Source organism: Pollachius pollachius (assembly GCF_949987615.1).
Source record: "Pollachius pollachius genome assembly, chromosome: 8".
NCBI lineage: Eukaryota > Metazoa > Chordata > Actinopteri > Gadiformes > Gadidae > Pollachius > Pollachius pollachius.
In genome coordinates, this window is record NC_136941.1 from 25,187,027 (window position 1) to 25,203,391 (window position 16,365).

Below are 16,365 nucleotides of genomic sequence, written 5' to 3' on the forward strand. Positions count from 1 at the left end.
ACATTTGGCCAGATGCTGGAAGGGTTCTGAATCAGTGGTGTGATTCAGGATTGAACCGGTGTTTGACAAAGCTCGGGGTTGTGCGGCGAGGAGAGTGATACCCTCTCTTTCAAACAAGCCACTCTGAGCCGACCAAAATAGATTGTTAGAAGACAGTGTTTGGTTCTCAGGTGAGCAGAGCAGAGTGCGGCCATTAGGTTCAGCTGCTCGGCTCAGGCCAGAGGCACCACGGCGGCGTAGGCAGCGAGTGTGTGAGATGAGATGAGTGTGGGAGTGGAGATTGATTCAGCGGGCCACTCCATCTCCCTCTCTGAGGTTACGGAGGAGGCGTTTAGTGCATAAATATGTATCCGTCACTCCAAGGAATGTCAAAGCTTTCCATGACTTTTATACCCTGCCCTCCCTCGCGTCCACTCTTAACCTTTCCACGGGGTGGATATGTTATTTTATGCATTTGATTAACCGAGTATCTTATTCTTCATGTCTTGAGAATCCGCACCATACTACATTTGGGTATTAAGACTGAATATTTTCCTAACTTATTTGATATGGCATGACCCCTTCTAAATGACTTGATCGGTTATCTAACGAGGTATGCCAGTAGTACTACACGGAGAACATGAAACGCAGAACCTTTCCTCAAATGTCCCTTAAGGAGGGTAAACGTTATCGACGGTTATATTTTGCGCCCACGCACAATTCTCTTTACTTAAATGTACTGGGTAATAGAAGATATTTTTTGTAACAAAGAAAAGTATGAACCAAAACCCGTTAGTCTTGTTTCCCAAGACTCCCCTTAAGCGGGAACACGACTCAAAACAGCATCCGGGAAAACAAGCCTGACCAAAATACCGTTCAATCTTCAGAGAAAGGAGCCCCATCTGCTGTAATCTGGTTTCAGATTAGTTTTGATTTAGAACACAAGCAGAATAACCACGCGCGCGCTACAGAGAAACTAAAAGTCCACAAACACTGAGCAGACAGACAAAGGTCCCTTTTCATCAAGCTAAAGTCAACCAAAAGCCCCCCACGTACCAACAGCCCACCCATAGTTCACCTGTGTTCTTTGATCTGTGTGTTCTGATCATGTGTGCCTTTCTCACATCATTCATTTCAAGAAAATATATGTTTACACAGACCTGTTTCCAGTCCCACTTACAAATATTCAATTGGGATCTGAATCTCTTTATCAGTTATTTCGGTGAAGGTCGGGTTACTGTTTAACAAGAAACAAAAACGAACAAACAAACACAAATGTGTCTTTCACTGTATGTGCAGGTGGCGGGTATAAATATCGCCACGGTGACACAACTGTTCATTTACAGAGGCATACAAAACATGTGAGGTGAAGAAACTGTGATCTGATGCTGTCAATTCAGGTATTAAAGCTGCATGGACAGTTTCTGTAAAAGCAGTACATTGTCATCCTAGGAAATGCATCAGTAGTGCAGGGCATTATTTTGAAACAACTGAAAGTGTCTGTACATATTTGTATTAAGAAGAAGCAGTGTTATTGTTGTTGTAATGAAGACGAGTGGAAAATGTAAAACTAAAATACTAAATAGAGTTTGTGACTTACAGTGAAACTTCCCCAGCCAAGGCTTGCCCTGCTACCACATTTTTACAAAGATGAGATATTTTTACTGGGTGCTTTTCTAGGCATTGATACTGATATCTTTTTGAATAATTAACAAAACTTCCAACATTACAAGCACTTCCACAAAGATAGATTGTATGGTGATTTTTGTTACTTTTGTAGAAAGCCATTCCTTTGCTAATGCACCATTTTGTAAAGCGGGCAGGTCTTGGCTGCGTTCCTTTCGGTTCCTCGTTTCGTCGATCTCTTTGGGAAATAAACCGCTGTAGATTGGCCAATTTTGTGACTGTGTGTTTGTATACTTGTGTACATGTTCCCCTGTTCATGTGTCAGTGTTATAAACCAGAGAAGTGATGTCAGTTCTTGTGGCGGTATGAACCCTTTTAAATGTTCTCTATGAAAAAAATAAACGAATAAAGAATTGTGACTCTCACTGGCCTCCTCTATTTACCAGAGTCTGTGTGTATTTGCATGTGTGCGTGTGTGTGTGTGTGTGTGCGTGTGTGTGTGTGTGTGTGCGTGTGCGTGTGTGTGTGTGTGTGTACATGCATGAGATATGTCAGGACTGAACACATGGATGTATTGATGTATTCATGACATCTCTTTAGTAATGCTCTGAGCAAGAGGGGAACTATAACGCCCATGGAGGTCTAACTGGCAAAGCAGAACCAATAACCTACCAATACGTGTTCTATTTATGCGGGGTTAAAACACTGACATCTGCTGGACAATGCTTCATCCCAATGCTTACTGTAATCAAAACACACAAAAGGTCACACATGCAACATGCATCATGAAATGTATCCCCGGTCGTTTCTCCAGAACGGCGGAAATTGACACCCACAACTTTGACCTTTAGGGGCGAGTGTTCTGCTGAATGTGCTGCACAAGCTTCGGCCGCTGCTTCTAAGGCTATATACAAGGTGAGACGTCAAGGCACCGTCATGAAGAGTTAAACACCTATTTTTTTTCCGTTATTTTGATATTGGCCTACTGTAGTTGACAAGACAACCATAGTTAACATTTATTCAATTAAAAAAACATGAACGATATAAGATAACATGATATAAATAAACAATATAATAACCAAATGTTTATTAGGCATTCAGCTTATCTGTGGATACCTTGTATCCAGAAGGTATCTAGACGGTTTACCATTGTTATTATTATTACTATTTCAATTTTTAATTATTACATTTCTTTAATTATGGCATTTAATGTTTACCGTCAACCACGCACAGACGTATGATCCATGGTCATTCGATATTAAAAGGTCACTCCTGTGTTGTCCACATGCTGAGGAACCAAGCCTAAGAATTGTTTTGTGCATTTGTAAAATAAGGTGTAATAAAAGTCATTCTGAGTCTGACTCTGTGTTGTTATCTCTGAGCTCCTTTAGGTCCTCTTCAGGGAGCTTTGCCTATGACGTCAGCGCGTCGCGTATGACGTCAGCGCGTCGTCCGGCCCAATGTTTACATCGCGGAGCGGTGTCCCTGATCCCGACGAAAACCCAAAGAGCAATACTGACGACTAACCAAACCGATCGGCATCACCACAAGGTATAGATTGTGTTCAGTATCGGTGTTTCAGATGTTGTCTCACGGGACCCGTCTCAAGTCGTCCCCCGGGGGTTCATGTCTCCACGTTTCCTCGTTCCACACACGGGTTGTGTTGTTGCTGCTTTTTTTTTTGGGGGGGGGGGGGGGGGGGAGATTCTAACGTTTCGTCGCGTTAAAAACAAAACGCTTGACGTGATTATCCTTTCAATCTATGTGGATGTATGTCCAAAGTGTTGTGGCGTTGTCGTGCTGCCCCTCGGTGGGTTGAACACGAGCAGTGGACACGCAGGTGTTAATAACATGATAATAAATAACATGAGGAGTGATGATGAGTGTGTGGTTCCGCACGTCCCCCGGGTCGACTCTAATGAAGGGATAAACGCACTTTGCGTGTGTTCTGCTTCCATGGGTTAAGCCAATGCGATATTCTCCATTTGGCAGGAAGTGTCAACTACACTGGCCTGCTGAAGCAAAGCTCCTCTGAACTGGGCTTACAGAGCCCCCTGTGGTCGTGACCAGGAGTTACAGGGTCCCCCCGTGGTCATTACCTGGGGTTACAGCGCCACCCTGTGGTCATGACCAGTGCTTACAGCGCCCCCCGTGGTCATTAAGTCGTCGTTCAAAACAGCATTCATTTGAATTCATAGCATTGCACCAGAAGATGAAAATGTCCACTGTTTCTCGGAAGATATCTTCCTCTACCTGGTTATAAGGCTGAATTTGACATCAAAGGAGGGGATTGAAATGCAAAGAAGTGCTTTGTTGTATTGATTCATAGCATGGCCATCATCTGGTCGTTGTGGCCTGTGGTTTCTCTCACCCCCATGTCCTGGCCTTCTGCGGCTGGCCTTCACACCTCCTTTGAACCACATCTCAGCTGCACTAATGTACTGCTGACCATCTCAATGTACCAACTTCCTTCTTAAAATATAAACAAAAACAACCGTTAAGTAATGAATAGTAATTACTCTGGGCATTTTTCTTGCCTTCAATTATAAATAATTCCCCACTCTACCTATTTAAACATTGAGTGATTGGTTAGTTATTTCTCTCGGCCATTTGTTGGTTTTTATGTTTTCTGCCTCAAGTTCTCTGGTTGACCAGGAGTTGCACTGGAGCACATTTCTTCTAACTGTTGAGGCGATTATCTAGCGATACTTCATGAGTAAACCCTTGGCCTCTCTCTCTCTCCCTCCCTCCCTCCGTCTTTCTCCCTCTCTCTCCCTCTCCCTCCGTCTCCCTCCCTCTCTCTCCCTCCCTCCGTCTCCCTCCCTCTCTCTCCCTCCCTCTCTCCCCCTCTCCCTCTGTCTCTCTCCCTCTCTCTCCCTCTCTCTCTCCCTCTCTCTCCCTCTCCCTCCCTCTCTCTCCCTCCCTCCGTCTCTCTCCCTCTCTCTCCCTCCCTCCCTCTCCCTCTCCCTCCCTCCCTCCCTCTCCCTCCCTCCCTCCCTCCCTCTCCCTCCCTCCCTCTCTCTCCCCCCCTCTCCCTCCCTCTCTCCCTCCCTCCATCTCTCTCCCCCCCTCTCCCTCCCACTCTCCCTCCCTCCATCTCTCTCCCCCCCCTCTCCCTCCCTATCTCTCCCTCCCGCCCCCTCCCTCCCTCTCTCTCGTGCTCTCCAGGCGAGATGGGCGGAGCAGTCAGCGCCGGTGAGGACAACGACGAGTTGATTGACAACCTCAAGGAGGCCTACTACATCCGCTCGTGCCTGGTGGAGCGAACCTTCCGAGCCATTGACCGCGCCGACTACTACCTGGACGAGTACCGGGAGAACGCATACAAGGTGAGGGGTGGGGCTGGTCAGGGCAAAGGGCCCTTGGCTCACGGCTCACCCCCTGCAGCTAAAAGGAGGGGCGGACTCAGAACAGTTCGTTGTAATATGGTAACACGTTACGTGGGTGTCAATAAATGGCTGTCAAGGATCCCATTGAGTTGTCACTCTTGCAGGGATAGCAGTTTTGACAAAAATGTAGCATTAAGAGATGATAGGAGGGTCAGTCTCTAACATCGGTTTATTGTCTTTAGTGGGGAAAGGTGACGTGAGGCATTCATTCCCGGAACAAATGACGAGGCAGTAGTAGAAGTCTAGATGAAGTAACGACTGTTAAATTTGGCCTCCATGGCTGTCTTCTACTGCTCACCATCCCTGTTTTCTGGCACGTTCCGTGATGTTGAACGTGACCCACCAGAAAAACAAGACAGGCATACTCCTCGCACTTGCAATGAGGAAACAGCACTATTTGACACCGTCTCCTGCCTTCCGGGGTTTCAGGACCTAGCATGGCGGCACGGGAACATCCACCTGTCAGCTCCGTGCATCTACTCGGAGGTGATGGAGGCCCTGGATCTGTACCCTGGCCTCTCCTTCCTCAACCTGGGCAGTGGAACCGGCTACCTCAGCACGATGGTGGGCCTGATACTGGGTAGGTGGCGAAAAAGCACAAGGCTTCCTGTCCTTCTTCAGTAGAGTACGGGACCACATGATCATGGCTACAACAGAGTGACTTACAAAATACTATGTGACCCTGCGGAACCCGTATCCCTTCCATTGTGGCACCCTAGATTAAATCATGAACAAACTATACCTTGCTATGCAGTATGCCCTCCTCAATCGATCTACAGTCAGATCCAGCAGATCACACTGATCTACTGGATGTATTTCGAAGTCTGAGCTACAGCTTAATGCTTTAAACATGGCCAAGCAGAGGACGAAAAAACGAACAGGAACAGGGCGAATCGCGGCCGTATATAACGACGAGACACGACATATGCTTGCTGTTGGGGGTTGTGGGTGTAATGTCATTAACGATGGATGAATGAGGCGATGTGGTGACGCTCCGCGGTCTGTCCTAGGGCCATTTGGGGTCAATCACGGGGTGGAGCTCCACGCCGACGTGATCGAGTACGCCTACCAGAAGCTGGACAACTTCATCAGAACCAGCGACAGCTTCGACAAGTGAGCGTGGGAGCTCGCCGACCCATGTCCCTAAGCACTGTTTGTTAGTGCGGGGATGAACTCGCCAGTCGATTTCTGATCTCATTTTAGTTCCTTTTGATTTTGTATTAAATTGTGTAATTCATTTCACTGTATAGTTTCTGTATTTATTGATTGATTGATGCCCTCCCCACAACTCTGGCCTCTCGTTAACGTTCCCTTAACGTGGGTTTTAATGGTGTTATACTTTGTGTTTCAAGGCACTTTGTAGACATTATTTCAAAAGGCTCATTCTGTCGTTACCGACGGCTCTTTCTCCCGGATCCCTTTCCACTCTGCAGGTTTGAGTTCTGCGAGCCGTGCTTCGTGGCGGGGAACTGCCTGGAGATCCCCCCCCACAGCCGGCAGTACGACCGGGTGTACTGCGGGGCGGGGGTGCAGAAGGAGTACGAGAGCTACATGAAGAACGTGCTTAAGGTCGGAGGGGTTCTGGTGCTGCCCCTGGAGGAGAAGGTGGGTACTGCACCACCACAACCCCTTCGCGTAGAATCAAGATCACCCCTCGTATAAATCTACATTCATTCTGGATGGTGTGATCAGTTTTCAGACTAAAACATAATGGTTCAGTCCTGTGTCCCTATGATTAAGTCCTGCCAGTGATTGAACTCAGTCCTGTTCCGTTTAATAACGGCGTCCCTGTTGCTGTGTTCCCCCAGCTGACCAAGATCACCCGCACCGGCCAGAACAGCTGGGAGACCAAGAAGATCATCTCCGTGTCCTTTGCTCCTCTGGTCCTCCCCAAATACAACAACAGTGGCAAGCCCAAGGCCGTGCCCTTACGTGAGTCCCAACAGGCTGTTTCCATCGTAGGCTTCTATCCTATGTTTCTATCCTAGGTTTCCATCATGTATTTCCATCGTATGTTTCCATCGTATGTTTCCGTCGTATGTCTCTATCGTGTGTTTCTGTTGTGTGTTTCCATCGTATGCTTCTATCCTATGTTTCTATCCTACGTTTCCATCATATATTTCCATCGTATGTTTCCATCGTATGTCTCTGTCGTGTGTTTCTATTGTGTGTTTCCATCGTAGCCTTCTATCCTATGTTTCTATCCTATGTTTCTATCCTAGTTTTCCATCATATATTTCCATCGTATGTTTCCATCGTATGTTTCCGTCGTATGTCTCTGTCGTGTGTTTCCATCGTACGTTTCTATCATATGTTTCTATCCTATGTTTCTATCCTAGGTTTCCATCATATATTTCCATCGTATGTTTCCATCGTATGTCTCTGTCGTGTGTTTCTATTGTGTGTTTCCGTCGTACGTTTCTATCATATGTTTCTATTACATTCGGTAAAGCTTCAAGTTTATTGTTGGCTCATTACGTAAGCCTTTACCAGCCCCATTATTGTTTCCCGTATGAGTTTGAACAGTGTACATTAGTACATCTGTATGAAGGTGGTGGAGGTATTGATGATTATTATTACCAGTATGAGTATGAACAGCATCATGTACAATAGTACATGATGCTGTTCATCTATCTGTATGAAGGTGGTGGAGGTATTGATGATTATTATTACCAGTATGAGTATGAACAGCATCATGTACAATAGTACATGATGCTGTTCATCCATCTGTATGAAGGTGGTGGGGGTATTGATGATTATTATTACCAGTATGAGTATGAACAGTGTACAATAGTACGTCTGTATGAAGGTGGTGGAGGTATTGATGATTATTATTACCAGTATGAGTATGAACAGTGTACAATAGTACGTCTGTATGAAGGTGGTGGAGGTATTGATTATTATTACCAGTCTGAGTATGAACAGTGTACATTAGTACGTCTGTATGAAGGTGGTGGGGGTATTGATGATTATTATTACCAGTATGAGTATGAACAGTGTACAATAGTACGTCTGTATGAAGGTGGTGGAGGTATTGATTATTATTACCAGTCTGAGTATGAACAGTGTACATTAGTACGTCTGTATGAAGGTGGTGGGGGTATTGATGATTATTATTCCCAGTATGAGTATGAACAGCGTACAATAGTACGTCTGTATGAAGGTGGTGGAGGTATTGATGATTATTATTCCCAGTATGAGTATGAACAGTGTACATTAGTACGTCTGTATGAAGGTGGTGGGGGTATTGATTATTATTCCCAGTATGAGTATGAACAGTAACATGTACAATAGTACGTCTGTATGAAGGTGGTGGAGGTATTAATGATTATTATTCCAAGTATGAGTATGAACAGTGTACATTAGTACGTCTGTATGAAGGTGGTGGAGGTATTGATGATTATTATTCCCAGTATGAGTATGAACAGTGTACATTAGTACGTCTGTATGAAGGTGGTGGGGGTATTGATTATTATTCCCAGTATGAGTATGAACAGCGTACATTAGTACGTCTGTATGAAGGTGGTGGAGGTATTGATGATTATTATTCCCAGTATGAGTATGAACAGCGTACATTAGTATGTCTGTATGAAGGTGGTGGAGGTATTGATGATTATTATTCCCAGTATGAGTATGAACAGTGTACATTAGTACGTCTGTATGAAGGTGGTGGAGGTATTGATGATTATTATTCCCAGTATGAGTATGAACAGTGTACAATAGTACGTCTGTATGAAGGTGGTGGAGGTATTGATTATTATTCCCAGTATGAGTATGAACAGTGTACATTAGTATGTCTGTATGAAGGTGGTGGGGGTATTAATGATTATTATTCCCAGTATGAGTATGAACAGTGTACATTAGTACGTCTGTATGAAGGTGGTGGAGGTATTGATGATTATTATTCCCAGTATGAGTATGAACAGTGTACATTAGTACGTCTGTATGAAGGTGGTGGGGGTATTGATTATTATTCCCAGTATGAGTATGAACAGCGTACATTAGTACGTCTGTATGAAGGTGGTGGAGGTATTGATTATTATTCCCAGTATGAGTATGAACAGTGTACATTAGTACGTCTGTATGAAGGTGGTGGAGGTATTGATGATTATTATTCCCAGTATGAGTATGAACAGTGTACATTAGTACGTCTGTATGAAGGTGGTGGGGGTATTGATGATTATTATTCCCAGTATGAGTATGAACAGCGTACATTAGTACGTCTGTATGAAGGGGGTGGGGGCTAGGAGGGGCTACTGACTGTGTCCCTCCACAGCCGTGCTGGAGGTCCGCTCCCTGCAGGAGCTGGCTCGCGTCTCCATCCGCCACGCTCTCCGAGTGACCCGGGACGGGGCGGGGGGCGAGGGTGGGCCGTCGGCGGCACGGGGCCGGGGCTCCTCCTTCAGCGTGGGACGGGGCCTGGCGGTGGCCGGGCTCCACAAGTACGGGCCCCGCTTCAAGCGCCGCCGCGTCCACCGGCGCCACGGCAACAGCCTGGCGCCCGGCGGCCGGACGGCGGCTCAGTCGGCCCCCGCCCCCGACGGCGACGGCGGCGGCGGCGGCGGCGGCGGCCTCCACCACCACCACCACCACCACCACCGCAGGGCCAGGGAGCGGGGAGCCACGGAGGAGGAGGAGGAGGAGGAGGAGGAGGACAGGGAGGCCAGGCGGCGCAGGAGGGGAGGCCGCAGGGTCCCGAAGGGCGCGCCGGAGGAGCCCGGGGAGCCGGCCGGGGACGGGGACGGGGACGAGCCGAGGGGCCGGGGGGAGACCCCGCGGGCCGCGCCCGCCGTCAACGTGCTGAGAGAAAGGATTCTGGGGCTTCCGCTGCCCGAGCCGCTCAAGATGTACCTGCTGTACTACAGGGAGAAGTGAGGCCAGGCGTGCTCAGGGCACGCACACACAGCTGGGAGGGGGGTGGAACCTGAGACAAGCCAACACTGGGGGGGGGGGAGCTGCGTGATCCCACCCTCTCCCGCGACAACCTGAACCAGGCAGGACTCTCTGAGCTGCTCCGAGTCGTCCCCAAACACTCTTCCTCCGCATACGACCCCGGCGGATCGGCCATCTTCTCCCGTCCCACCACCACCTCGTTCAAGTGCGTCTTCATCCCAGTGGCCCCCGGAGACTCGTTCGGCAGATGCCAGGTGGTGCCCAAGCTTGCTACGCATGAAGTAAGAGAGCATTTCTGACGATCATTTCAATTTCGGAGATCCGAGAGAGATTTCCTAAGTAGTAGCTTTTGTTCAGAACAGCACCGGAGACCCAACGTATGAATAAAGCCCACTCAGTCACTCTCATCACAGGGAGCACCCCTCCTGGTGTTCCACCAAGGTGTCTCATCTGCTATTTAATGCCTCGATGCATGGCATGCACACCCTACCCATCGTTAACTCGTGTGCAGATCAATGGGGGTCCACAGGTCATGTGAGGGGAGCTCAGTGCTGCTTGCGGAGGTCAGGTTGTTCCAGGTCGGGCCTCCTGCTTCCTGACCATGGCTGAAGGGGAGAGATGGGACCAAGAAGCCAAATTAATTTGGCTCCTCTGACCTCTGATGGGTTTCTATCAGAATGCCAAGGTTCAGGAGTGTTTGAGAGCAGAGCAAAGCATTTTAGTTTCGGTCTTGTGAGCAACTTGTTGAAGAAGAACTTGCCTGCCATGAGTGAGCCTAAGACTCAGTAATTCTTCTCCGTAATACCAGACTTGAAGCCAGAAGCGATTTGTCAAGATTGTGTTTGGTTTTAGGGACGGAAATCTAAATAGATCACGCCCCAACTGTTTAAGAGAATTAGTCAACAGCGCATTGTTCGTAGTGTTGTCGTGTCCCTCTGAATGAAATGAACATTTTTATTTTGAGTTTTATTTTGATTCAACTGGATTCTCTAGAGAACTGAATCGATGCATTTATTTCCCAATTTTTTCACAAGTTGAAGGATGTGTCTGTGTGTATCCGGAGGAAATTGACTTTCGTAAGGACATCAATGTCATATTTCCTCTGTACAACCAAACAGGGAACCACTCTAAAATTAACCATGTTTTTGTTCCTTTATTCCATCTTACATCCCACAGCAAGAAATAGTTATTACCAGGCAAAATAGTTTTTATACATCCATTTTTTAATTTACTTTTAAGGATGCTTTTTTGGTTATTTTTATATTACTTCATGGCATGACATTGTGTTCAGTTTCATGTTTTCTCACCAATTAAATCAATAACCATGGATTTATTTTTATATGTGATACATCATTTTCATCCCTTTCCAGTTGGATGGGCATTCTTTTTGCACTGTAGTTTGGAAACTGGTACCTTTGATGCCAAATCTGATTTCATTGGACTATGGACTCTCCATAAGTGGCTTCTCATCTTTGGGTTATTTTGAAGAAACGAGACCAATGAAGTTCTCTGTCATTATTTCAGTTAATCGTATTCATCATCATTTTAAAATGAATCAATTGTATTTTGAAGTGATTGTTTCATGAATTTTCTTCTTTCATGCTAGCTTACCAGCCTTTTGCTGTTCAAACGTTCAGCCCAGTGAGTTTATTCTTCTTTAAAAAAAAAAGTGGTTTTCATCTCTATTAGTAGCAGTTCATATTCATATTGAGTACATACAACTGGAATAAACATAAGGGAAAATAGAATCCCTTACAAAAGTCAGTGATATTTCATGAATCCTTTATTTCTCTGAAAATGCTGATTAACATGTGGCTTTTGCCTCGTCTATAAATACTGTATGTACAACCATTCCTGTAATTTGCTTAAAAAGATTATTGTTCATTTAATTTCTCTATTCTCCTTTCGAGTCTCTACTGAATGTCAAGGTTTTGCTTCACGTCTAAGTCAATAGTGAGTTGTATCACCCATGTGTTAATAAACTCCATATATACCAATACTTTCTAATAGTTAAGATTTGAAGGGACTTAGGTTGACTACAGTCAAGGTGTGATATTCTTTAGTCATTGCGTTAATCAATTGATGAATAACAGTAAACGTTGGTCTTTGATATAATTGTCTTTAATCATCAGAAACACTATAGTAAAGGCCAGCACTAGACAGATCTTGATGCACCAGCATATTTTCTGTTGCACAGAATCATGGTCAGTTACTAAAAGATGGTCATTGTAGTCTTTTATGAAGTTTTAAGTTCTGTGGTGAGGCTGTGGAATACATAATATTCACATTTTGTTTCTTGGGGGGAGTTAATTTCCTAACACTCGAACAATCCAAATTCCTAACAAATCAAGCTGGCTAGAATCATGCAGCAGGTATACAACTTCGCCACAATGACGTAAAGTGAATTATGACTTCCCAATAAGGATTTAAGTACAGTGAGACAGATCAGTCTGCAACTTAAAAATGTAAAATGTTGTAAATCCTTGGTTATTGGTTGAGAAGGGTATCTTAGGGTAATCTATACATGGCATTTGAATATGTGAAACAGGTAAGGAGCCAAAATAAATATCAAGTGAAGGACTTCCTTGTGACTAAAGCCATTTACGGTGCAGCAATGACTACCTTGAGTTAAGACAAGTCTTGTGAATGAACATTTAAATTACACAATTCCAAAAAAATAAGTCTATAAGAACTGAAATAACTAAATAAAAATGTGTATTTACATCTGTATACAAAAGAATGTCCAAAAAGGTTGTAACAGGTTCGGTCCTTTCATGAAACCTATTTATTACTGTTCTTTTGATATTCAAACGTGACTGAGAATATGCCTAATCATAAATGTATATTCGTCGATACATCTCTACATACATTTAATAAACCGTTGGGTTCGTTGAAGCTCACATTAAGCTCATCTGTTTAGTGAATGTACCCTGGACCCATTCCACTCGTGGACTCAGCTACTGTTGGTCCAGGACGCTCACAGTGGGAGAAGCAGAACCGTATACGCTGTAGCAGCAAAGGGGCAGGCCCATGCCTCCCGCCGAGAGGGGGCATGGTTGCTTCTTCTAAAAAAGTGGATTTCATCTCCAGTAGGTAACCGGTTGCCAGAGAGAGGAGTTGTTCTTTGTCCTGGAAGTCAGGCAGGAAGCATTTCTTGTGTACCTTTTAGAGGTCCTTTTGCTGCCGTGGTCTGCTCAATAGGGCAGGTGGTACAGGTACAGTTCAAAGACTAATCAGATGTTTCAAATAACCTAAATAAGCATCTATTCTCCACCAGACAGGGTGTGCACTCAGCATGTGGTGGAATTTACGGGATCTGGAAATGGCAATATCTCCAACTGAAGGACTATAAAAAAATCGTATACACTTGGCAGACGTGTAAGAGTGCACATTTGTGTCTCAGAGATTAAGGACGAGGGTTAAGGCACCTTGTAACCCTGATGTTTCTGTGGCCCGTTCCAGGTGAGGAGCTTTGCAAATTAATTCACTTTGTTTATTTTGTTTGGAACTGCTCCAAGAACACACAAATGTTTAGTGTATGTGCTGCACACCTCTTGAAGTAGCCCCCTCTAGCATTTCCCAGCACCTCAGCAATTACAGCCACTTGACCAAGTCGGCCATTTGCCCTCGTTACAGATAGACACATAGTGCTTCAGCAGAAAAAAAAACACAAATAGACACATTTCCCCACTACAAACCATGTAACGGGAACAGCGCAACATGATGTAAACCTATGAAGTTCAGGTACATTCAGGTACACACACACACACACACACACTTAAATATTGAAAAGAGGCATTCTGTCCCGTATCAGAGTAGAACAATGCCAGTGTGGTTGAGTTTTATAAAGTTGAGGAAGTGCATTGCCAGAGCATGCATCCAATAAGTAACTCAGGAGGGTTAGGCCATCTCCAGACAACCAGAGAACCATCAGTGGAGGGACTTTGGGGGGGGGTTCGGTAAAAACAACAGCAGCATGTTTTGTTATGTGTTCAAGAAATCTTTGGTTATCAGAACCTTTTTTTCTTTTCTTCAGGGAATAAAGATAATAATGGTATTCCAAATAAAAAAACCAGCCCGACCCAGATCCCATCCCCTGTTCCCTCCAAGCGGGGGGGGATTGGTGGGGGGGTGCCACTAGTGAAGGGGTCATTTGGGCACCAGGCCGCGGGACTGGGGGTACAGAGGAGACGCCGGGCTGGACGGGCTGAAAGGAGACGTCGGGGTGCTTGACTTCTTGCCCGTTTTCGATCGGCTGCAGAAAGAGAATAATTGGAATTGTTAAATAGTTTGTCCCAGGACCACCTAATCCTTTAAGGTCTAGATACTCTTGCCTTAGTGTGAGTTCTAATATAAGTGTGATATAAACAGTGAGGGCTTTTCAGTCGAGGCCCTCCAAACATGAACTGGGGCTCGTGTCCAAGCAGCGCCTGTCTCCAATGAGCAGAGGGCTAATGCAGACACACAATGCCCTAGACAGGAAGCTAATTGCTCAATACCTCATTTCACATTGTTCGTAGGGGTGGACGATATGGCCAAATACAATGACGATATTTGATATTTTCATCTTTCTAAAAACATTGACGTACAAAGCCAATTGCGTCAAACATAAAGCATAGTTCATGAGCCTCTTATGCTCACAAACGATAAAAAGATGCATTTCATGAAGGGACAACCTTGAACTTTAACAATGAACAACAATATGGATTACACACACACACACACACACACTATGATAACGCATCAATTTCTAGTATTTTTTTTTAATGAAGACAACCGCATGCAAGAATGAGTTCACGTGTGAGTGTAGGCTACAAATGCAATTAACTATTTACAAGTGCAAAAACACCAACCTATTCTTTATTTTGCTGACCATTTGTTTTTTATTCTGACAAAACCCTTGTAAGGAACAATCCTCTGCGTCTTTCTTGTAGATCGCGCCATCTTTCAACGTCTTCGTAAATGCAACTGCAGCACTCAAGTTGATATTGCTGCGATGCCATCTTGTTTTTACGAAAACAGAGATTGTGCCATCCGTCATCAACACGCAAGCTCTGTGTTCGCCAATCTACTTATTGAGTCTTAAAAACAAGATGGCATCGACGGGTGAACTGCTGAGGGTATTGTGTGTATAAAATGTCCTTTTTAATAAACAATCTGTACAGTTACAAAGTTATCAATGCCTTGTTTTATATGTTAAGACCCTTATTATACTACCAAATAAGTGTCAGGCTACTTCTAGCCTTTTAAGTGGTTTAAAATAGCGATTTAGTTTTTACCATAACACATGCCCCCATCGTTCCAAGTTTATAGCCGTTTTGGTAGAATCGGCTAAAAACAGCCAACTTAAGAATGCGTATAAATGCGCATTTTGCTCCCAAACGAACATCCCAACTCGTTATCATATTAAACATATCCCAGATCCATTTTACACCGGATTTGTCCTTTAAGCGGTAAACCTCGATTGACAAATCGAATCATAAGTGAGCTTCGCAGTACAATTTAACTGATTGCGAGTTGCGTCTCTGTCGATCCAGGTTTTCCGAAGAAAGCCTGGGTATGTTCAGCGAGGTTCGTAGTACATAGCACTGTTCAACCTGTCAGCAACTCATCAACCGATCTAGAAGAATTGGTGCAAGCTTGTGAAGATGGCTACTTCTTTTCACCACGTTTCCTATGCTTTAAGCATTCATTTCCTCTGTAACATGTTTGCTGACAAAATTGAAGGATAGCCACTTCAGCTTCCTGGAGGTTTTCCACAGAGAGAGATTTGGTTTGTCCTCCTTTTTACTTCCAAGCAGTCCGTTTTTCTTTGCGACTGCCATTCTTAGTCCTGCCTTAATGAAGAGTATCCAGGCCACAGCCACAATGGTAGTAACATTTACTGCAAGCATTTTTACCTCAGGATCTCTGACCGTAAGAGTCAAACAGGAGCAATGCAACAGCCCAAATGGCTTTCATATTATTGGCTAGGGGCACAGCGAACGCTTCCAAATCCAAATTTTAACCACTAATATAGTTAAAAATAGCACCAAACCTCTGCAGTATCATGACTAGGTTCCCTACACATTAAACAAAGCATCAACAACTTAATTAGCATACCGGGGGTTTATTAAAAAAGACTGTTTACCAAGTCTGTGCCTTACCGGTAGGTCCATGTTTCCAGGAAGTCCACACAAGTCGATTACCGGCTACCATAAACAATATAATAGAGGCGCCAACAAAATTCACTTAAAAATCTCTCCTCTTGATACTTGGATGTTTTAAATTTGATGGCGCCTCTATTATATTATTTACGGTAGCTGTGAACTCCAATCTGGGGATGGTCACAGGTTTCAAGGGAACAACTCTAGCTTTTCCCATGAGGAAGGCATAGTGAACTTGATGGTGTTGGTTCATCATTCAAAGGTAAGAGATAGGGCCATATCCAAAGTGGTGAAGCTGTGATGAGACTGGGCGTGCAAAACCATCAGGTTTA

General features: G+C 44.8%; 2 protein-coding genes across 3 annotated transcripts in view; one reads left to right on the forward strand and one right to left on the reverse strand.

Annotated features, from left to right (window-relative positions):
- The first annotated feature begins 3,034 nt into the window (after nucleotides 1–3,034).
- Nucleotides 3,035–11,884, forward strand: pcmtd2b (protein-L-isoaspartate (D-aspartate) O-methyltransferase domain containing 2b). Of its 2 annotated transcripts, none has more exons than XR_013812066.1 (7): nucleotides 3,035–3,156; nucleotides 4,774–4,934; nucleotides 5,424–5,574; nucleotides 6,005–6,107; nucleotides 6,428–6,599; nucleotides 6,803–7,545; nucleotides 7,732–8,279. XR_013812066.1 is itself a non-coding variant. In XM_079742160.1 (7 exons), exons 2-7 carry the CDS (start codon nucleotides 4,779–4,781, stop codon nucleotides 9,867–9,869), a joined length of 1,305 nt encoding a protein of 434 aa, XP_079598286.1. In that variant the 5' UTR covers nucleotides 3,035–3,156; nucleotides 4,774–4,778; the 3' UTR covers nucleotides 9,870–11,884. The 2 variants fall into 2 exon arrangements, 1 of the variants encoding a protein (XP_079598286.1); XM_079742160.1 differs by lacking the exon at nucleotides 7,732–8,279 and adding an exon at nucleotides 9,271–11,884 and having other exon boundaries at nucleotides 6,803–6,926.
- A 112-nt stretch (nucleotides 11,885–11,996) lies between these two features.
- Nucleotides 11,997–16,365, reverse strand: part of kif3b (kinesin family member 3B) — a 21,196-nt gene continuing 16,827 nt past the window's right edge. The window contains exon 9 of the mRNA XM_079742159.1: nucleotides 11,997–14,142. Within this exon, the coding sequence (XP_079598285.1) occupies nucleotides 14,037–14,142 (106 nt within the window). The 3' untranslated portion in view covers nucleotides 11,997–14,036. The remainder of the gene's footprint in view (nucleotides 14,143–16,365) is intronic.